The sequence below is a fragment of the Mobula birostris genome, chromosome 12 (assembly GCF_030028105.1).
Source record: "Mobula birostris isolate sMobBir1 chromosome 12, sMobBir1.hap1, whole genome shotgun sequence".
Taxonomy (NCBI): Eukaryota; Metazoa; Chordata; class Chondrichthyes; order Myliobatiformes; family Myliobatidae; genus Mobula; species Mobula birostris.
In genome coordinates, this window is record NC_092381.1 from 84112054 (window position 1) to 84135759 (window position 23706).

Genomic DNA, 23706 nt, shown 5'->3' on the forward strand with positions numbered 1-23706 from the left:
ATCCTGCTTTCTCTGGTGGACAGAGCATAGGTGTTCAGCGAAACAGTCTCCCAGCCTGCGTCCGGTCTCGCCAATATAAAGAAGGCTGCATCGGGAGCACCAGATGCAGTATATCAAGCCAGCCGACTCACAGGTGAAGTGTCACCTCACCTGGAAGGACTGTCTGGGGCTCTGAATGGTGGTGAGGGAGGAAGTGTAAGGGCATGTGTAGCACTTGTTCGGCTTACAAGGATAAGTGGCAGGAGGGAGATCGGTGGGAAGGGATGGGGGGACGAATGGACAAGGGAGTCTCGTAGGGAGCGATCCCTGGGGAAAGCAGAAAGAGGGGGGAGGGAAAGATGTGTTTAGTGGTGGGATCCCGTTGGAGGTGGCGGAAGTTATGGAGAATTATATGTTGGACCCGGAGGCTGCTGGGGTGGTAGGTGAGGACAAGGGGAACCCTATTCCTAGTGGGGTGGTGGGAGGATGGGGTGAGAGCAGATGTGCGTGAAATGGGAGAGATGCGTTTGAGAGCAGAGTTGATGGTGGAGGAAGGGAAGCCTCTTTCTCTAAAAAAGGAGGACATCTCCTTCGACCTGGAATGAAAAGCCTCATCCTGAGAGCAGATGCGGCGGAGACGGAGGATTGCGAGAAGGGGATGGCATTTTTGCATGAGACAGAGTGGGAAGAGGAATAGTCCAGGTAGCTGTGAGAGTCTGTAGGCTTATAGTAGACATCAGTAGATACTTCATTATATTGGCGACAGCGAGATCCGACGCAGACTGGGAGATCGTTTCGCTGAACACCTACGCTCTGTCCACCACAGAAAGCAGGATCTCCCAGTGGCCTCACATTTTAATTCCACGTCCCATTCCCATTCTGATATGTCTATCCATGGCCTCCTCTCCTGTCAAGATGAAGCCACACTCAGATTGGAGGTACAACACCTTATATTCCGTCTGGGTAGCCTCCAACCTGATGGCATGAACATTGATCCGTTAATGCCCCACCTCCCCTTTGTACCCCATCCCTTATTCGTTTATTATTTTTTTTTTCTTTTCCCTTTTTTTTTCTTTCTCCCTCTGTCCTTCTCACTATAACTCCTTGCCCATCCTCTGGGGTCCTCCCCACCCCTTTCTTCCTAGGCCTCCCACCCCATGATCCTCTCCCTTCTCCAGCCTGGTATCCCCTTTGCCAATCAACTTTCCAGCTCTTAACTCCATCCCTCCCCCTCCTGTCTTCTCCTATCATTTTGGATCTCCCCCTCGCCCCCCCCCACCACTTTCAAATCTCTTACTATCTTTTCTTTCAGTTTGTCCTGACGAAGGGTCTCCGCCCGAAACGTCGACTGTACATTTTCCTATAGATGCTGCCTGGCCTGCTGCGTTCACCAGCATTTTTTGTGTGTGTTGCTGGGAGTATTCAAGGACATTTTCAACCTCTCACTGCTATGGGTGGAAGTTCCCACTTCAAAAAGTCAACAATTATACCAGTGCCTAAGAAGAATAATGTGGGCTGCCTTAATGATCGTCGCCCAGTAGCACTCACATCGACAGTGATGAAATACCTTGAGAGGTTGGTCATGACTGGACTGAACTCCTGCCTCAGTAAGGACCTGGACCCATTGCAATTTGCCTATTGCCACAATAAGTCAACGGCAGACACTATCTCAATGACTTTCCACATGGCTTTAGACCACTTAGACAACACAAACACCTACATCAGGATGCTGTTCATCGATTATAGCTCAGCATTTAATACTATCATTCCTACAATCCTGATTGCGAAGTTGCAGAATCTGGACCTCTGTACCTCCCTTTGCAATTGGATCCTCAACTTTCTAACCGGAAGAGTGCAATCTGTGCAGATTGATGATAACGTATTTTCCTCGCTGACGATCAACACTGGCGCACCTTGGGTGCGTGTGCTTAGCCCACTGCTCTATTCTCTGTATACACATGACTGTGAAGCTAGGCATAGCTCAAATAACATCTATAAATTTGCTGATGATACAACCATTGTTGGTAGAATCTTAGGTGGTGACGAGAGGGTGTACAGGAGTGAGATATGCCAACTAGTGGACTGGTGCCACAGCAACAACCTGGCACTCAACGTCAGTAAGACGAAAGAGCTGATTGTGGACTTCAGGAAGGGTAAGACGAAGGAACACATACCAATCCTCTTAGAGGGATCAGAAATGCAGAGAGTGAGCAGCTTCAAGTTCCTGGGTGTCAAGATCTGAGGATCTAACCTGGTCCCAACATATCGATGTAGTCATAAAGAAGAAAAGACAGTGGCTATACTTTATTAGGAGTTTGAAGAGATTTGGCATGTCAACAAATACACTCAAAAACTTCTATAGTTTGAAACATAGAAAATAAGTGCAGGAGTAGGCCATTTGGCCCTTTGAGCCTGCACCGCCATTCAGTATGATCATAGCTGATCATCCAACTCAAAACCCTGTATCTGCGTTCTCTCCATACCCCCCGATCCCTTTAGACCCAAGGGCCATATCTAACTCCCTCTTAAATATAGCCAATGAACAGGCCTCAACTGTTTCCAGTGACAGAGAATTCCACAGATTCACCACTCTGTGTGAAGAAGTTTTTCCTCATTTCAGTCTTAAAAGGCTTCCCCTTTATCCTTAAACTGTGACCCCTCGTTCTGGACTTCCCCAACATCGGGAACGATCTTCCTGCATCTAGCCTGTCCAATCCTTTTAGGATTTTATACGTTTCAATAAGATCCCCCCTCAGTCTTCTAGATTCCAGCGAGTATAAGCCTAGTCGATCCAGTCTTTCATCATGTGAAAGTCCTGCCATCCCAGGAATCAATCTGGTGAACCTTCTTTGTACTCCCTCTATGGCAAGAATGTCTTTCCTCAGATTAGGGGACCAAAACTGCACACAATACTCCAGGTGTGGTCTCACCAAGGCCTTGTACAACTGCAGTAGTACCTCCTTGCTTCTGTACTTGAATCCTCTTGCTATGAATGCCAGCATACCATTCGCCTTTTTCACCGCCTGCTGTACCTGCATGCCCACTTTCAATGACTGGTGTATAATGACACCCAGGTCTTGTTGCACCTCCCCTTTTCCTAATCAGCCACGATTCAGATAATAATCTGTTTTCCTGTTCTTGCCACCAAAGTGGATAACCTCACATTTATCCACATTAAATTGCATCTGCCATGAATTTGCCCACTCACCCAACCTATCCAAGTCACCCTGCATCCTCCTCACAGCTAACACTGCTGCCCAGCTTCGTGCCATCCGCAACCTTGGAGATGCTGCATTTAATTCCCTCATCTAGCGGTACCCCACTAGTCACTGCCTGCCATTCTGAAAAGGTCCCGTTTATTCCCACTCTTTGCTCCCTGTCTGCCAACCAATTCTCTATCCACATCAATACCATACCCCCAATACTGTGTGCTTTAAGTTTGCACACTAATTTCCTGTGTGGGACCTTGTCAAAAGCCTTTTGAAAATCCAAATATACCACATCCACTGGTTCTCCCCTATCCACTCTACTAGTTACATCCTCAAAAAATTCTATGAGATTCGTCAGACATGATTTTCCTTTCACAAATCCATGCTGACTTTGTCCGATGATTTCACCGCTTTCCAAATGTGCAGTTATCACATCTTTGATAACTGATTCTAGCATTTTCCCCACCACCGATGTTAGGCTAACTGGTCTATAATTCCCCGGTTTCTCTCTCCCTCCTTTTTCAAAAAGCTGGGTTACATTAGCCACCCTCCAATCCTCAAGAACTAGTCCAGAATCTAAAGAGTTTTGAAAAATTATCACTAATGCATCCACTATTTCTTAGGCTACTTCCTTAAGCACTCTGGGATGCGGACCATCTGGTTCTGGGGATTTATCTGTCTTTAATCCTTCAATTTACCTAACACCACTTCCCTACTAATATGTATTTCCCTCCGTTCCTCCATCTCACTGGACCCTCTGTCCCCTACTATTTCCAGAAGATTATTTATGTCCTCCTTAGTGAAGACAGAACCAAAGTAGTTATTCAATTGGTCTGCTGTGTCCTTGTTCCCCATGAACAATTCACCTGTTTCTGACTGTAAGGGACCTACATTTGCCTTAACCAATCTTTTTCTTTTCACATATCTATAAAAGCTTTTACAGTCAGTTTTTATGTTCCCTGCCAGCTTTCTCTCATAATCTTTTTTCCCTTTCCTAATTAAGCCCTTGTCCTCCTCTGCACGACTGAATTTCTCCCAGTCCTCAGGTGAGCCGCTTTTTCTGGCTAATTTGTATGTTTCTTCTTTGGAAATGATATTATCCCTAATTTCCCTTGTCAGCCACGGGTGCACTACCCTCCCTGGTTTATTCTTTTGCCAAACTGGGATGAACAATTGTTACAGTTCATCCATGCGATCTTTAAATGCTTGCCATTGCATATCCACTGTCAACCCTTTAAGTATCATTTGCCAGTCTCTTAGCTAATTCATGTCTCATATCTTCAAAGTTACCCTTCTTTAAGTTCAGAACCTTTGTTTCTGAATTAACTATGTCACTCTCCATCTTAATGATGAATTCCACCATATTATGGTCGCTCTTACCCAAGGGGTCTCTCACGACAAGATTGCTAATTAACCCTTCCTCATTGCTCAATACCCAGTCTAGAATGGCCTACTCTAGTTGGTTCCTCGACATGTTGGTTCATAAAACCATCCCGCATACATTCCAAGAAATCCTTTTCCTCAGCACCCTTACCAATTTGGTTCACCCAATTTATATGTAGATTGAAATCACCCATTATAACTGCTGTTCCTTTATTGCACGCATTTCTAATTTCCTGTTCAATGCCATCCCCAACCTCACTACCAGTGTTACGTGGCCTGTACACAACTTCCACCAGTGTTTTCTGCCCCTTAGTGTTATGCAGCTCTATCCATATTGATTCCACATCCTCCCGGCTAATGTCCTTCCTTTCTATTGCATTAATCTCCTCTCTAACCAGCAATGCTACCCCACCTCCTTTTCTTTCATGTCTATCCCTCCTGAATATTGAATATCCCTGAATGTTGAGCTCCCATCCTTGGCCACCCTGGAGCCATGTCTCTGTGATCCCAACTATATCATATTCATTAATAACAATCTGCAATTTTAATTCATCCACCTTGCTACGAATGCTCCTTGCATTGACAGACAAAGTCTTCAGGCTTGCTTTTACAACACTCTTAGCCCTTATACAATTATGTTGAAAAGTGGCCCTTTTTGATTTTTGCCCTGGATTTGCTGGCCTGCCTCTTTTACTTTTCACCTCACTACTTTTTGCTTCTACCCTCATTTTACACCCCTCTGTCTCTCTGCACTTGTTCCCATCCCCCTGCCACATTAGTTTAAATCCTCCTGAACAACAGTAGCAATGGTCCCCCTGGGACATTGGTTCCAGTCCAGCCCAGGTGTAGACCATCCTGTTTGTACTGGTCCCACCTCCTCCAGAACTGGTTCTAATGCCCCAGAAATTTGAATCCCTCCCCCTTGCACCATTTCTCAAGCCACGTATTCATCTGATATATCCTCCTATTTCTACTCTAACTAGCACGTGGCACTGGTAGTAATCCAGAGATTATTACCTTTGTGGTCCTACTTTTTAGTTTATCTCCTAACTCCCTAAATTCACCTTGTAGGACTTCATACTGTTTTTTTTCTATATCGTTGGTACCTATGTGCACTACAACCACTGGCTGTTCACCCTCCCACTCCAGAATGTCCTGCAGCCGCTCAGAGACATCCTTGACCCTTGCACCAGGGAGGCAACATATTCTCCTGGAGTCTCGTTTGCGGCTGCAGAAATGCCTATCTATTCCCCTTACAATCGAATCCCCTATCACTATAGCTCTGCCACTCCTTTTCCTTCCCTCCTGTGCCGCAGAGCCACCCATAGTGCCGTGAACTCGGCGGCTGCTGCTGCCTTCCCCTGATGAGACATCTCCCCCAACAGTATCCAAAACAGTATATCTATTTAGGAGGGAGAGGACCTCAGGGGACTCCTGCACTACCTACCTACTGCTATGCTGTTTAGTGGCCACCCATTCCCTTTCTGCCTGTGTAGCCTTTACCCGCGGTGTGGCCAACTCACTGAATGTGCTATTCACGACTTTCTCAACATCGTGGATGCTCCAGTATGAATCCAGTCGCAGCTTCAGCTGCTCAGTGCAGTCTGCCAGAAGCTGCAGCTGGACACATTTCTTGCACACATTGTTGTGTCATGGAGAGCATTCTGACAGGCTTCATCACTGTCTGGTATGGAGCGGCTACTGCACAGGACCTAAAGAATCTGCTGAAGGTTTGTAAATCTAGTCAGCTTCATCTTGGGTACTAGCCTACAAGGTACCCAGGACATCTTTAGGGAATGGTGTCTCAGAGTGGCAGTGCCCATTATTAAGGACCTCCAGCGCCTAGGGCATGCCCTTTTCTCACTGTTACCATCAGGTAGGAGGTACAGAAGCTTGAAGGCATGCACTCAGCAATTTGGGAACTGCTTCTTTCCCTCTGCCATCAGATTCCTAAATGGACATTGAATCTTTGGACAGTACCTCACTTTTTTTTTAATATACAGTATTTCTGTTTTTGCGTGTTTTATCTATTCAATATATGTAATTGATTTGCTTGTTTATTTTTATTTTGTTAGTTTTTTCCCTGCTAGATTATGTATTGCATTGAACTGCTTCTAAGTTAACAAATTTCACGTCACATGCCGGTGATAATAAACCTGATTCTGACTCTGTTCAATAAAGACATGAAAAGTACAATTGTTCATGTGTTATTTGTTCAGGTAGATTATGTTTGTCTATTATTGTGACTTAGATGAAAATCAGACCACATTTTATGAGTAATTAATGCAGAAAACCAGGTAATTGCAAAGAGTCTACAAACTTTTTCTTGAATCTGCACATCTCTTGTCTTTTTAAATACAAAATGCAGTACATGGTTGAGTTTTTAGTTATAAGTTTGAATCTTTTTTTCCCTTCTCTTTAATACCAGCATTTTCCCCCCCAAATCATCATTCGGTAGGGGGCTTGCCTCTCAGAAGTCAGTAGAGGATTATGAACATTGAGTAAAAGCTGCATAAATATGTTGTGTGATTGGATCTAGCTTTTGAAGTTGTTACTCCTATAATATAATCTTCAACAATAGGGAGGGAATTGATTACATACTTTGGCACCAAAATTCTTTGTGCCCATTATTTTGAGGTTGCACAGTTGGGAAGTTGTAAGAAGCTGTTAATGTTTTTCAACGTGCATTACCTAATGATTAGTGAAATCTGAAGTGACCTTTGTTAAATTTTAATAAAGTTGCTTTAACTTGATTCTGATGTTTAAAAATGCAGCTTACTTTTATTTCTTGTTTGTGCTTGGTTTTTGGCAGAGTGTGATTGCACTGTTTTCCAGAGATTGTGTAGAGTTTGAGCTTGTAAAAAGCAAAATTGTTATAAGCATCTTTCTTGAAAGGACCTGAATGGCTTTGTACATGTGTTATTTCTACAGTATGGTAATGATCAGCAATTTTGATAGTTGCTTTCTTCAGCTAGCAATTGATGCACACCTTGCTATCTAATGTTTGCATGTAGCTGTTGTGAAAATGTTTGTATGTCATTGCTATTAAACAGATTATCCATTGGATTATGGTACTCGAGAAGAAAAATCATCGAAAAATCTACTGGGTTCAGCCACGAGTGAGTTTTTAATACATTTTTAATTCCCCATTTTGAACTACAGACAGATTTCAAAATTTGTGACTGTGGATCCATAGCCAGTACTTAATGCCTTTTCTCTGCTTTTCTTCATACACGACCCAACTCTGATCCCTCATTAATCATGCTTTTTTGTTTATTTTGGTCCCTCTTTCAATTTTCTTAATCACTTTGCTTAATCTTATAACCTGTTTGCAGAACTTACTATTAGAAGTTGAGTGTCCCGAGCTGATTTTAGATAGATGTAACACATTATAGTATTGTCCAAATCTGTAACAAGTAACAATATCCAAATTACCAACTGGCATTTGTAATTTTCAATTGACTCTTAAAAGTACTTGCGTTTTTGTTAATGAGAGGGAGTTGATTCAGTCTGTCCAGCTTGTTGATAAAAAATTTTTTGGTATGTGTATGGCTAACATTAATTGCCCTGTGTCTGATTGCCCCATAGCTGTCACCTTAAACCTTCTGGTAATAAAAGACTGGTGATAGGTCAGAATGGTTGATAATTTGCAGGGAACCTGCAGGTTCTGGAGTTCCCATGTGTTTGAACACAAAAAATTTAAAATGTTTTGCAAGTATCTTTGTCCAGTATATGTAATTGGGATGTCCAGTATATGTAATTGGTTCTAAGATGACATTAAACCTCAAAAATTTAAAAAATGCAGGCTGTGATTAGAATCTCAGTGACTTGAAGCATTCAAAGGACGATCATGTCACTATCCTTCATGCTGAATACAGCCGGGAATTTCAAAACTGGAATCTTGTCAAGGATGAGGTGTATTGTTCACTTCTTAGTTTAAAACTATTAAGTTATATTGATTAGTTTCATCAGACTGAAGCCCGTAACTTTTTGAATTTTTAGTTTTGCAGATCAGTATTTGGAGCTATTCACATTCAGCAGACTTTGCTCTAGGGGTCCCAGACAATGCCAAGAACAATATTTAAAAATAGAGATTTGGCATATTTCATTACCTGTGTCATTGAATGTTAAAGAGAGTCAAAGAAAGAGCTTGAATGGCACTAGTTCCAGCTTCTGACAAATTGTTCCATGTCTCTCGTTGGAAATATAAAAACTAGGGAGGATTTGGTAGGGGTATAACATCAAACTCTTTCTATAATGTTCCTTGTCATGCAAAACATTTGTATGCTCTAAATTGGGGCAAGGTAACAGCTTGATTTCTGTTAATCTGGCAGATGAAGAATGTGTAGGATCCTGGGGAGAGGAAAGTAATAAGTTGGAAAGTATGTGGTTAGATGTCTTAATTTTTTTTGAAAAAACTTATGCTTTAGTACATCAGCCATAATGTTGCTGAAAAGTGGAGCCAATTCAAAGGGCCAGATGGCCTGCTGCTTGAATTATTTTCTATGACATTCTTGGCCTGTCTCATGCAGCTTACACTGTTTAGTATGCATGTAGTTCTTTTCCAGCTTTTATCAGATTATTTGTTCACTTTGGGTTTATCTGGTTCTGGCATGCTCCCTATTACTGTAGCTTTTCACTGTTGATTTCTCAAAATGAAGCTTTCTGTTGCTTAACAGCATTGCACACATCGCTTTTTAACAGTTATGTAATGTGATCAACGCATTTCTGTTTCCCAGTTGCTTTATTACTGGTTTAATTGTAGTCTACATAGAATTGATTTCTGAACAAGTTCTCTTGGTTATTGCTATTTTATCTACAACTACATTTTAATTGTTTTATTTAAATCACCATGAAAGCTGACTGGTAACAGCTATGCTGATAATAAAAATATAGTCTGGCCCAGTTTCTGTCAAAGTGCATCACAATGTGCCAGTGCCGTGGTACAGTGAACTTGCCAAAGGCAGTAAAATTGCAAATGCTAAATTCATGGAGATTTTCTTGCATCCTGAGAGAAGGTGAAAAATGTTTTTGCTATTTATTGAGAGCTAGTATATTCATTGGAGTTCACAGGATTTGCCAAGCACAAGTAACACTGTCTTGTTTTTGAATACAAAAATTTAATTTCAAGTGGAATGTCATGCTGCATATAGTTTCATACCTGCCCCTTTCTTTAACAAAAGTTAGCTGCTAAATGCTTGTATATATAAAAAATCTTGGTGATGTGAAGGAATAATGGGAATATTTTTCAAAAAACTTGTTTTCAAGGGTGAGCTGTGTGTGTACTTGCATATTACATATTTAATTTTGTGTACTGATTCTGTTAACACTTGAGCACTTTTCTTTATCCCTAGGCATTTTGACTTTTAACAGGTTCCTTGTTAATTTGCTAATTTGCTAATTTATGGCAATTTATTTTGTAAAACAAGAGAAGTAGCAGGAGGGAATGAAATTGTTCTTTCTGATGGAAATCCTGCATAGGACTGGAAGATGTAGTCTAAATTTGGACAGAAAATCGGGGCGGGGAGGGGGGGTTGAGGCTGTGGTGAGGAGAACAAAATGATATTAATGTAGTAATTGTTAATGTGGACTACTTTGCAGTATTGATCCCTACTCTTCTGAGACATGGACCCAATATGTCATCTCAGTCACCCAGTGAAATTCACCAAGTCCATGAGCAGGATAAACAAATCTGTCACTTTCTCAAGCCAGCATCCCAGGCATTGAGACTCTTAATTGCTGTTACTTGGCTAAAGTGGGTATGCTCTTTGACTTGCATGTCTGATACCTAGATGGTTAAATAGACACTGTAGTCCAAGCTTCTTCATGGCAAGAGATTACCAGATGAGCAGGGAAATCTTTGAGCAGGTTCTGTTGGATTAGGAACAAGTATAAAAACCCTATCATTTTGTGCATATTCCTGGGCTATGACTGTCAAAATTCAGTGTTCATGAAGGCATTGAAAAGCTTGTCTATTTGATGGGAGGGCACAGAAGTCTGGTCAAGCACTTTCTTCCCCCATCTGTGACAGGCTGCCAAAGTTGGTGGCCTCAGTCATCTACAGAATCCACTTGGAAATGGATGGAAACAATCTTCATTCTAAAGGGGGGAGTGTTAGGGAACAGGGCAGTTCTGTTTGAACTATATACAGCATGGTTTGACCATCGCTGACTACATGTGATCTTGGTTGCCATGTTCCAGGAAACAAAATTGATTGAGAAGAATATTGCTGAGATTGGCAAATGTTATGAAGATTTTTTTTTCATGATGCTGAATTATCTTGAACGGAAGAATTAGAGGAAAGACCTTATTGTATATAAAATTAAGAGGAGCTGAGATAAAGTAAATGGAAAGGATTTGTACTTAATGTGATCACTGTTTGTTTCCATCGTTCAAAAGGGTCAACAACCAGCAGGCATGGGTTAAAGTAATTGGAAGAAAGCTTAGAGGGGGCATGAGGAGAAAAAATAGTTTGGAACTCGTTACCTGAAAGAGCTTTATAATTGGGTATACATTTGAAGGGCTGTAACTGCAAGTCTACAAACTCCCTGAAATGTGAGATTCGGGTGGGTAGCACTTCCCCATCTGACGTGTACACAAAGGGATATTAGCCAACATAGTACATTTTCCTATGACTTTCTTAAACCTCTTATTTCTGTTTTTAGAATTTACTTGAATTTTAAGTATACTGTATGCATCTAATGTTCTTTCTAGGTAATTTCTTAACTGACTGAGTTATATTTGCTGGGGTACAAAATGACAATCAGTGTAATTTGCAATTATATTGGAGAGGCAGGCCAGAAGGCATGTTCTTACTGCAAATTATTGGCTTTTGAGTTGGAGCTTTTACTTGTCTACACTGATTAGCATAAATATTTCTGCAAACGTTAGTTTGCACCTAACAACTAGTTCAAAACTGCTTTACAATGTAATAAAATTATGTTTTGGTTGCAAGTGAATTGAAAAATACTTGATATTGGAATCAGATGTGACATTTTTGGTGCATTTTATTAGGGGCTTATGTAATCCTTTCAAATTGTCCTAATAGTTTACTTTGAGGTGTAGGATTTTACTTACAAACTTGATCTAAAATTTTAGAAGCTGGTTTACTAGGTTTAAATATTATTGAGTTTATTGCTTTCAAATAGGTTGGGGAAGAAATATCCATTTAAAATAATTTGCATTCTTTTGTGTAACACGATTTTTCAATTTGTTAGGCAAAGTTTGATCTTTGATTCAAACGTTAAAGACTTGTCGAACAAACCTCTCACAAAGAAGCCTCTTTGCCATTATTGTTTCTTTATAGATGCTATTCTGAACATGGTAAACATCGCTGCCAATATGCTTGGGGCCAAGAAGGGAGGAGAGGACATTACTGAATCAGAAGGTATTTTCTTTATTGGCAGTTTAATGATCTCTTGTAATGGCATGTATTTCAAAGTAATTCTTTGTAATTCTATTGAGTGTTTTAATATTGGTACAACTTCGCATTTGAATCAGTTTTAATATCAACCTCATATGTCATGAAATTTGTTGACTTCGTGGCAGCGATACAATGCAATACATGATGAATATAGAAAAAAACTGAATTACAGTAAGTTAATATATATTAAATAAAGTACTGCAGAAACAGGAAAAAGTGGTGTGATGGTGGTCATGGTTTCAGTGTCCATTTAGAAATCAGATGTCAGAGGGGAAGAAGCTGTTCCTGAATTGGTGAGTGTGTTGTGTGCCGTCAGGTGAGTGAGTGTGTGTATCTCCTTAATGATGGACAGCGCCTTCCTGAGGCACCACTCCTTGAGGATGTCTTGGATACTACAGAGGCTCGTGCCTGTGAGGGAGCTGACTCATTTCACAACTTTGCTACTTATTTTGATCTTGTGCAGTTGTCCCCCCTTCCATATCAGAGAGTGATGCAGCCAGTCAGAATGCTCTCCACAGTATATCTGTAGTGGTTTTTGAGTGTCTTGGATGACAAAACAAATCTCCTTAAACTCCTAATGAAATATAACTGCTGTCTTGCCAATCTCTATAGCTGTGTTAATATGTTGTGACAGGTTACGTCCTAAGATATTGACACCCAGGAACCTGAAATTTCTCACTCTCCACTTCTGATCCCCATTACATGTGTGTACTTTGCCAAAATATTTCTCTTGTAATTGTAGGTGGATGGAACGAAGAGATTATTTGGCTGATTGGTGTCAATTCTGCTGAAAAAGCTATTCAAACTGATCTGAGCTCCCTCTCTAGCTTTTACTATGCAGCCTATGAAATGCTCATGTTAATTATGTTCAGGATTTGTGCCTGAATTTGTGCAGTGAATTTCAGGTGTCCAAATTCCAAATGCTTCATGCTTTTCAGATCTTTGTTTTGTTTGAGATTTACAACCCATTGAGTTATTTTTACAGTTGATATTTAGTGTCTGGTTGTCTGGGAGCAGGACCTGGTGTTGCATCTGCTGAGTCACCACTTGAATACTGCTTTGGTTTGAGGAACAGAGAGCTTTACTGGGGCTGTGGGCAGGAGGAAAGTATGGTGCATGATCCAAATCATCACCCGCTGAGTAAAGTAAAGAGACCAAGTGCTGATCCTTTCACTTCCAAATATGAATGGGTTTCTGATTACTTAAAGCAGAAAAATTCAGCCATTGCTGTAGCATCATAGTGTACTATGATCCTCAATGGATATAAAAGGTCTTAAAAATAGAACTTGCCACTATGTGATTTCATATCTTCATGTTATGAAAGATTCACATTAATTTAACTGTTTTGTAGTTGCTATTCGCTTATAGGCAATGTATCTTTTTATGTAGCAGAGATCCAAATAAGGTAACTTTTTTTTCCAAAGCTGTATCTTTGACCTTTTGTCATTTGCCTAAGTAAGTAATTTAGGAAGCAATACAGGTTTCACCGCTATCTCTGTCTGGATAATACATTCAAGGCTTGAAATAAGATTTCAACCCACGATCTCTTTACTTGCATCTGTTGTCACAGATCCAAGCTGATGTTTCTTGTTAAATAGCACAGCTTTCATCAAACTTTAAAATATATGCATTGCCTAGTTTAATCCATTCAAACGTAATTTCTGTCCTTTTTTAAACATTGGAATTAATTCATATTTTACAGTTAATGAAAGTATAAGATCTGACAATGAAACCTCAAAAATGAATATTTCTGATCCTGTGATTAGCATCAGCCCTACCTCTTTAATGCCTGAGTAAGTAGTTGTCATCTTTGTATCAGGTCTGTTTGTTACCGTCTGGAATATTCAGTTCATGTTGAATAATATGAATGAGTTTGGAATATGAACATGACCAAGTAAGCTTGGGCTTTGAAACATTAAGTTTTGAGTACTTAAGTGGACATTAAGCCTTAAAACTTAATTACATGATTTTTTTTTAATGCTTATGCTGTGCTAAAATGTAATAATGAATAATTGATATGTGCCCTAAGAGGTACAAGGTGCTGACAATCTTATTCGATGTTTTGTTTGGAGCATTGAGGGAACCTGACCGCTGCCAGTGCTTTGTAGTTCACTGGGTACTCCTGGGGATGATGTGGCCTTGCATTAAGAGAGGCTGGAATGTCAGCCAAATAATTGAATAAAGTGCCTTCATTCTTCAGTCCCTTCCCTGTACACCAGCCATAGCCCTGATCTCTAGCTTGCTCCTTCACAGTAGCATAGCAGTTCGTGTGACGTTATTAAAGCTTGGAGGCGTCAGAGTTTGGATTTCAATTTCAGTGTCCTCTGTAAGCAGTTTTTATGTCCAGCCCAAGGAATGCATGGGTTTTCTCTGGGTGCTCATGTTTCCTCCCACAGTCCAAAGGTGTACTTGTTACTAAAAACTTGTTACTACAGTCTTAATGTGCTTTGCACATTATTATTGATAGTATGTGTGAAGTCAAACATGCTATATGTATAGTGGAATCTAAGTCTGTTAAATGAATATACAGATTTTACACAATAAGCCCGTAAGATATAAGAGTGAATTAGCCCATTTGGCTCATCGAGTTTGCTCAACCACTTCATCATGGCTGATCCATTTTTCCTCTCAGCCCTAAATCTCCCTTCTCTCCTCCCCCGTCCCCCACCCCCGGATCCCTTCTTGCTCTGACCAGCTGAGAATCTATCAAACTCTGCCTTAAATGTACATAAGGACTTGGCCCCACGGCTGCCTGTGGCAATGAATTCCACAGATAAACCACACGCTGGCTAAAGAAATTGCTACTCATCTCCATTCTAAGTGGACACCCCTTTATTTTGAGGCTGTGTCCTCCAGTCTTGGACATTCCCACCATCGGAAACAGGCTTTCCACATCCATTCTATCGAGGCCTTACACCATCCAGTAGGTTTCAATGAGGTCACCCCTTATTCTTCTAAATTCCATTGAATACAGGCCCAGAACCATCAAACGCTCTTCATATGACACCATTTAATCCTTGGAATCAATTTTGTGAACCTCCTTTGAACACTTTCTAGTTTCAGTACATCCTTTCTAAGATAAGGGGCTGAAACCTGCTCAGGATATTCCAAATGAGGCCTCACCAGTGCTTAATAAAGTCTGAACATTACATATTTGCTTCTGTATTCTAGTCCTCTTGAAATGATTGCTAACATTGCATTTGCCTTCCTCACCACAGACTGAACCTGCAAGTAATCCCTTGGGGAATCTGGCACATGAACTTCCAAGTCCCTTTGCACCTATTTTTTTGGTGTATTTTTTCTCCATTTGGAAAATGGTCAACCCTTTCATTTCTTCTACCAAAGTACATGACCATACAACTCCCAAAACTGTATTCCATCAGTCATTTCTTTGCCCATTCTCCTAACTGAGTCCTCCTGTAGCCTCTCTTTCTTAAAACGACCTGCCCTTCCACCTATCTTCATATTGTCTGCAAACTTTGCAGCAGTCATCCAAATTATTGACATAATATAAAAAGAATGAGTCCCAGTACTGACCCCTGCAGTGCATCACTCGTTATCAGCAGCCAACCACAACAGGCTCCCTTCGTTTCCACTCTGTGCCTCCTGCCAATCGATCAATGCTTCATCCATACTAGAATCTTTCCTGTAATACCATGGGCTTGTTGTTAAGCAGCCTCACGTGTGGCACCTTGTCAAATGCCTTCTGAAAATTCAAGTACATAGCATCAACCGATTCTCCATTATCTATCTTGCATTTCGTTTCTTCAAAAAATTCCAACAAATTTGTCAGGCAAGATTTTCCCTTAAGGTAACCATGCTGATTCTGGCTAATTTGATCATGTGCCTCCAAGTATCCTGAAACCATATCCTTAACAATCGACTCCAACAACTTCTCAACCACTGAGGTCAGACTAACTGGCCAAAAATGCTCTTTCTTCTGTCTCTTCCCCCTTCTTGAAGCATGGAGTGACATTTTCAATTTTCCAGTCTTCTGGAACCATTTCAGGATCTAGTGATTCTTGACAGATCATTACTAATGTGTCCACAATCTCTTCAGCCACCTCCTTCAGATTTTTGAGGTGTACATCATCTGATCTAGGTGACTTAATCTACCTTCAGACCTTCCATTTTCCCAAGAACCTTCTCTCTTGTAATAGTAACTTCACACACTTCATGAGTCCTGGCACCTGGAACTTCCACTATATTGCTTAGTGTTTTCAATGTTACTACCTCTCCAACATAGTTTTCCAGCAGTCCAATAACCACTCTTGTCTCTTTTACACTTTTAAGTATCTGAAGAAACTTTTGGTATCCTCTTTAATATTATTGGCTAGCTTACTTTCATATTCCATCTTTACCTTAATAACTTTTTTAGTTGCCTTCTGTTGGTATTTAAAAGCTTCCCATTCCTTTAACTTCCTACTAGTTTTTTGCTCTATTATATGCTTTCTCTTTGGCTTTTGTTAACTGTGACTTCCCTTGTTAGCCATGGTTGTGTCATCTTGCCTTTAGAACTGCTATCTCTCTGCTTCATCCTGTGCCTTCTGAATTGCTTCCAGCCATTGCTGCTCTGCCTTCATCTCTGCCAGTGATTACCAATCGATTCTAACCAACTTCTCTTGTACCTCTAATTTCCTTTACTCCACTGTAACACTGATATATCTGACATTAGCTTCTCTTTAAATCAATCATATTAGGATCACTTGCCCCAAGGGTTCCTTTATCTTAAGCTCTCTAATCAATTCCAGTTCATTGCACAACACCCAATCCAGAACAGCTGATTCCCTAGTGGGCTCAACCATGAGCTGTCTTTTTTTTTTAAAAGAAAAGTCTATCTTGTATGCACTCTAGTGATCCCACCTCTTGGAATCCTGCTTGAGCTTGATTTTCTCAATTTACTTGCATATGGAAATCCCCCATGACTATTGTAACATTGCCCTTTTGGCATGCATTTTCTATCTCCCATTGTAATTTGTGGACCATATCCTTACTGATATATAGGGGTCTGTATACAACTCCCATCAGGGTCTTTTTACCCTTACAGTTCATTGGCTGTATCCACAACGATTCAACACCTTCAGACCCTCTTTCAAATAATTTAATTTCATTTTTACCAACAGAGCCACGCCATCCCCTCTACCTTCCTGCCTATTCTTTTGATACAACGTGTATCCTTGAACATTAAGCTCCCAGCTATAATCTTTCAACCATGATTCATTGATGCCTACATCATACTTGCCAATCTGTAACTGTGCTACGAGTTCAACTTTATTCTGTATACTGTGCACATTAAAATATAACGCCTTTAGTCCTGTATTCACCTATTTTGATTTTGTCCACCTTTTACATTGCAACTCATCCTGTTGACTTCAATTTTGCCCCATCATCAGCCTCTCTTTGCTAGGAGTCTATCTATACATTGCCTCTCTGAAAACCAGCTACCTCATCTTCAGCACTATTACTCCAGTTCTCATCCCCCTGCCAAATTAGTTTAAACCCACCGGAGCAACTTGAGCCAACCTGCCCGCAAGTATATTCTGCCTCCTTGGGTTCAGGTGTAACCTGTCCCTTTTGTACAAGTCATACCTTCCCCAGAGGCGATCCCGATGATACATAAATCTGAACTCCTAGACCCTACACCAGTTACTCAGCCATGTATTCACCTGCTAAATCATCCTATTCTTGCCCTCGGTGGTGAGTGGCACAGATAGCAGTCCACAGCTGACTACCCTGGAGGTCCTGTTTCTCAGCTTTCTACTTATCTCCCTAAAATCTCTCCACAGAATCTCCTCACCTTGTCTGCCTATGTCATTGGTGCCAATATGTACTAAGACTTCTGTTCTGCCTTGCCCTTGAAAACGCTATGGGCACGATCCAAGACATTCTTGATCCTAGCACCAGGGAGGCAACATGTCATCCGGGTGTCTTTATCACATCTACAGAACGTTGTCTTTGTTCCTCTGTCTAAGGAATCTCCTATCAACACTGTAGTCCTCTTCACCTCTGCTTTTTTGAGTCACAGCACCAGACTCAGTGCCAGAATCCCAGTTACAGTGGCTCCCTCCTGGTAGGTCATCCCCCTCAATAGTGTCTAAAGTTGTATACTTATTATTGAGGGGACAAACCACAGGTGTACTCAGCACTGACTGTGTACTTCACTTTCTCTTGACAGTCACCTAGTTACCTGCTTCCTGCAACCTAGGGGGTAACCACCTCCCTGTTGCTTCGGTTTATCACCACCTCATTCTTTGAGTTGAAGGTCGTCAAGCTGCTGCTCGGTGCACCTCGTACAGACACCTCCCACACTTGTACCACACAGTACAAAACACTGCCTTGGAGCCATTCTCACCACACTGTGCACTAATAGTTGAATGAACAAACAAGTGTACAGAGAGAGAGGGAGAATAACTTGCAACACAATTTATTTCACCCAAGCCTGATGAGCAAACACCACTCTGAAGACTGGCGCACTCAAAAAAAAAATGTTTTGCATTTAAGAAAAAATAGTTTTGTTTTACTCCTGTAATACTTAGCTGGTATTAAATATTCTTTGTATTCAAATAAATTAAATTTTCTTCGATTTGGCACTTTTAGTGACAAACCTTGGAGGTGATATTTCCTGTTTTCCCTCAACACTAGTACAAAAGCTACGCTTTTCTTACCTTAAGGATAGCATATTAAACACAACTATGAAAAGCATCTCTCACATGGTTCATACATATCAAATCATTAGACAGTATGTTGAAAGTAGTACAAGGGAAAACAATAACAGCAGAGCAATGTGTAACAGCTAGAGAAAAAAATGCAGTGCAGATAAACAAGGTGCAAGATCATAGAAACCTAGAAAACATACAGCGCAATACAGGCCCTTCGGCCCACAAAGCTGTGCCGAGCATGTCCCTACCTTAGAACTACCTAGGCTTTACCCATAGCCCTCTATTTTTCTAAGGTCCATGTAGCCATCCTGGAGTCTCTTAAGAGACCCTATCGTTTCCGCCTCCACCACCGCCGCCGGCAGCCCATTCCATGCACTCGCCACTCTCTGCGTTTGGAAAAACAACAACAACAACAATTTACCCTTGACATCTCCTCTGTACCTACTTCCAAGCACCTTAAAACTATGCCCTCATGCTAGCCATTTCAGCCCTGGGGAAAAGCCTCTGACTAACCACACGATCAGTGCCTCTCTTTATCTTGTAGACCTCTATCAAGTCACCTCTCATCCTCCGTCGCTCCAAGGAGAAAAGGCTGAGTTCACTCAACCTATTCTCGTAAGGCATGCTCCCCAATCCAGGCAACATCCTTGTAAATCTCCTCGGCACCCTTTCTGTAGTTTCCATGTCCTTCCTATAGTGAGGTGACCAGAATTGAGCACAGTACTCCAGGTGGGGTCTGACCAGGGTCCTAGATAGCTGCAACATTAGCTCTCGGCTTTTAAACTCAATCTCACGATTGATGAAGGCCAATGCACTCTATGCCTTCTTAACCACAGGGTCAACCTGCTAGCAGCTCTGAGTATCCTATGGACTTGGACCCCAAGATCCCTCTGATCCTCCACACTGCCAAGAGTCTTACCATTAATACTATATTCTGTCATCATATTTGACCTACTAAAATGAACAACCTCATACTTATCTGGGTTAAACTCCATCTGCCACTTCTCAGCCCAGTTTTGCATCCTGTCAATGTCCCGTTGTAACCTCTGACAGCCCTCCACACTGTCCACAACACCCTAACCTTTGTGTCATCAGTAAATTTACTAACCCATCCAGGTCATTTATAAAAATCACAAAGAATGGGGGTCCCAGAACAGATCCCTGAGGCACACCACTGGTCACTGGCCTCTATGAAGAATATGACCCATCTACAACACTCTTTGCCTTCTGTGAGCAAGCCAGTTCTGGATCCACAAAGCAATGTCCCCTTGGATCCCATGACTCCTTACTTTCTCAATAAGCCTGGCATGGGGTACCTTATCAAATGCCTTGCTAAAATCCATATATCATAACTGAGTAACTTGAGCTGGAGTCTTTATCATATTAGGCAAGAGTCCATCCTATCATAAGGTGTCCCTGAGCCTAGCGGTTGCTTTCAGGCTTTTGTAAGTTCTGCCTGATGGGTGAGGTCTTTGATTATGTTGGCTGCTTTACCGAGGTGGTGAGAAGTATAGATAATCCACGGAGGAGAGACTGGTTTCTGTCATGTGTTGAGTTCTATCAATAATTCTCTGCAGTTTCTCCCTGGCAGAGTAGTTACCAAACCAAGGGGATGCTTTCTATGGTGCATTGATTAAAAATTAAGGGACATACTAAATTTCTTTAGCCTACCGAGGGAGGAGGAATTGGTGTGCTTTCTTCCCCATGGGTTATACTGGGATGCCAAACTACTGTAGTATCCTACTGAAGTTGAGGGGTTAAGCCATTTTAGTTTTTGTAACTGGGAGAGGGAGTTTACCTAGCATAGTGATTCCATGATGCTTGATAAGGCAGTGCTCTCCAGATACTTGATTGTTACTTGGTGCTGAAGATAAATTGCATACTTAATGACAGTTAATAAACTATTTGAAATTTTTTGGCATTTGCTCTACTCCTTGTAGGTTGGACTCAGTTACATCTATAATTGAGGAAGAACCAGAGCAAAAATCTTCTGACTTGAGTTTTCAAAAGAAGGATTTCATTGTACAACTGGTACCTGAAGATGAGGAGGAATTAGCGAATCGGCTGTCCACGGTCACTCTTCTCAAACCTGAAGATGACTATGATGTAGTCAGTTGGTATGAAGCTGAAACTCAGATATACTGCAGTGAACTGCCAAGGATTTCCTGCATTGCAAATTTTGTGGATTATATTTATAGATGGTGTTCTATTATTGCAGCCCTTCAGAGGCCACGCAGTATAACACTTAGAAGTGAACTAAAAGTTGAATCAGTTTCAAACATTTACCAGTTTCTACCTGGACAGGACGGAATGATTCTGGTAAATGCAACTAAAGAAATGAGAGAGGATGAAATGGACAGTGTGCCTGCTGAAATCGTGTTTAAAAGTTCCAGTGAAAGTCAGTCCAGCACTTACTTGTCTGAGAAATTTGTTAATCAGACTGACTCAGAACTGGAACCCAGTCATCCTCCACTTGCTTATTCTCCTGAAGTCAGTACACTTAATACAAAGTATGATGTGAAATGTACTGCCGTACTTCAAAGTTCTGTTGATGCTGCTGACAAAATGGCTGACCAGCTCTACCTCCATCCAGAGTCTGGTGTACCCATTTTGGATCAAAGTACAGAAACTAAACTGGAGATCATGCATATGGAAGCAGCTGAAGAACTGCAGGAAACTTCGCTTGCTTTAGAAACTGATGCTGCTCATGACCCAGATGTGGATATTTCAGTAAATGGGTCCATGGATGAAAATAAAAGTACTATTCAAATATCAATAATGCCCACAGAACCCTTCCAAACAGCTGGTAGTGTGGATGAGTATCCAGTGACTGAAATTCAGAGTGAAAGTACTGGTACAAAAGTGGCTGCGGCAGATATGGGAGAATCTGTGTTACCATCAGGTTCAGATGTGCCTGTCTCATCAGCAGCAGAAACAAAAGATGAGTACCAAGCTGCAGAGGAAATCCTGCTGTCTGTTCCATCCTCAAATGGACTAAATCGAACAGTTACTGATTTCTATGCAGAACTGCACAATGTTACTGATCTGGGATACACTAATGGGAATCAGGTGCATGGATCCAACCAAAAGGAATCTGTGTTCATGAGACTCAACAACCGCATCAAGGCACTAGAAATGAATATGTCCCTGAGTAGTCGGTATCTTGAAGAACTGAGTCAAAGGTGTGTACAATAGTCTTTAGTGTTCATTATAACATTGCTCAATAGAAAATGATAATCCAGATCTGTTTTATGCATTGATTTGCTTCAAATCATATGTATATATTATCCCAAAAAGCACAATTGCAGCTTTTTATTGAAACTGTAAATCCATTCTTTTGTTTTTGTTCTGTGTAGCTTAGGAAAATGTAGCCAAGCTACCTGTTAAAATCACTGGTTCAGTGTTGGTCCAGTGACTACCAAGAAGTTTGTGGTATCCTTGGTGTTGCTGAAGATCAAAGGGAGGATGGATTTGGATTGAAAATCAAAAATTGCAGACACTAGAAATCTGAAATTAAAGCAACAAGTGCTGGGAGCACGGCTAGTCAGACAACATCTGTGGAAAGTTAGCAAAGAGTCTCTGACCCAACATGTTAACAGTGCTTCTCTTTTCATCTGCCTGGCTTATTGACAGCTTCCAGTATTTTCTGTTTCAACTTTTGAGTTTTTGGAGTGACCATTAGCATTTACTTGCAAGATATGTGCTCCCATTTCTGCTCCAGTCCTGCCGAAGGGTTTCAACCCAAAACGTTGACTGTACTTCTTTTCCATAGATGCTGCCTGGCCTGCTGAGTTCCTCCAGCATTGAGTATGTTGCTGTCATTTGTTTGCTGAAGGTCGTGACTTAATTGGAAGTCTTTCTGGTTTTGACTGAAAAATAACTGAGTTTAATATGAGAGTTCTTTTGAGACCGGAGTAAAAATTTTTTATGGTGATTGCAATCCTTTACTCAGTTGCTTTTAAGGATGTAAGTGCAGCCATCTTGATCAACACATTCTTAAAATGTATGTGTGATGGGAGGTCAGGAGGTGCACTTAGTGCAGATACTAGTCTTTCTCCTCTTCTCATTGTGTTTATGGTGACTGCCAACTTGTTTATAGGGGTCTTGGATTGAAAGAAGGCTGGACTTGAGGTTATCTATTGCCTGGCACTTGCAATCTGAATGCTTTCATTTTGGTTTCTAGTGTCAGGTGATGGACAACACAAACAAGCTCTGAACTATTGGAATTCCTTCTGTGTGGTATGGACTTCAGGGGTGTTCCGAGGGAAGTTAATGCTCTTATCATTTGCTACAAGTTGTCCTGTTCCTTCCTTTAATATTCAAGAAATATTTTTTTAATGGGGAATGACTGTGTCAAGAAAGTTTAATTTTTGTGTTGTGCTTCATTGTGATCACTTTTGTTCTCTACCTTACAACTGTCTTCCTCTGCATAAATGTGTTTTTACTGTTGAGGTTGAGAGCTTGATGTTTTCAATGGTGAATGATTCAAATGAGTAGATAAGAGAATCTTATTCCTTCTGAGTAGTTGGTGGAATGGAGGAGAAAGGTGAAAAAGATATAATTCCAAGATTAAAGCTAGTCAATTTGGATGTGAAATTCAGATATTATCTCTTCCCCCCCCCCCCCCAAAGGATGTTGGAAATGTGGAATTTTGCCTCAATTTTGGGTTGTCAATAGATTGTAGTTTTCAGAACTGGAATTCCTTGATAAATGTGTATCAAAATTAGTTTATTTGGAATGAAGGTCACCATCAAACCCACCAGCCTGGGTGTCCAGTACATAATTCTCCACATCCTCTGCCATCACCCACAGGATCCTACCACCAAGTACATCTTCCCCTCTTCCCCCCCTCCCCCCCCCCCAACTTTCCACAGCATTCGTTCCCTATGCGACTCACTTGTCCATTCGTCCTTCCCCCTTGATCTCCTTCCTGGCACTTATTCTTACCAGCAAAACAAGTGCTGCATCTGCTGGTACACCACCTCCCTCACTACCATTCAGGGCCCCAAACAGTCTTTCCAGGTGAGGCAACACTTCACCTGTGAGTCTGTTG

The 23706-nt window shown here is 41.2% G+C and overlaps 1 protein-coding gene across 3 annotated transcripts in view; it reads left to right on the forward strand.

The window, feature by feature from the left end:
• suco (SUN domain containing ossification factor) overlaps nt 1-23706 on the forward strand; it is a 111228-nt gene that overhangs the window by 74925 nt on the left and 12597 nt on the right. For all 3 annotated transcript variants that reach the window (XM_072274272.1, XM_072274270.1, XM_072274273.1), the window contains 4 exons: nt 7625-7690; nt 11878-11958; nt 13697-13787; nt 20594-21835. In XM_072274272.1, the coding sequence (XP_072130373.1) occupies nt 7625-7690; nt 11878-11958; nt 13697-13787; nt 20594-21835 (1480 nt within the window). The remainder of the gene's footprint in view (nt 1-7624; nt 7691-11877; nt 11959-13696; nt 13788-20593; nt 21836-23706) is intronic.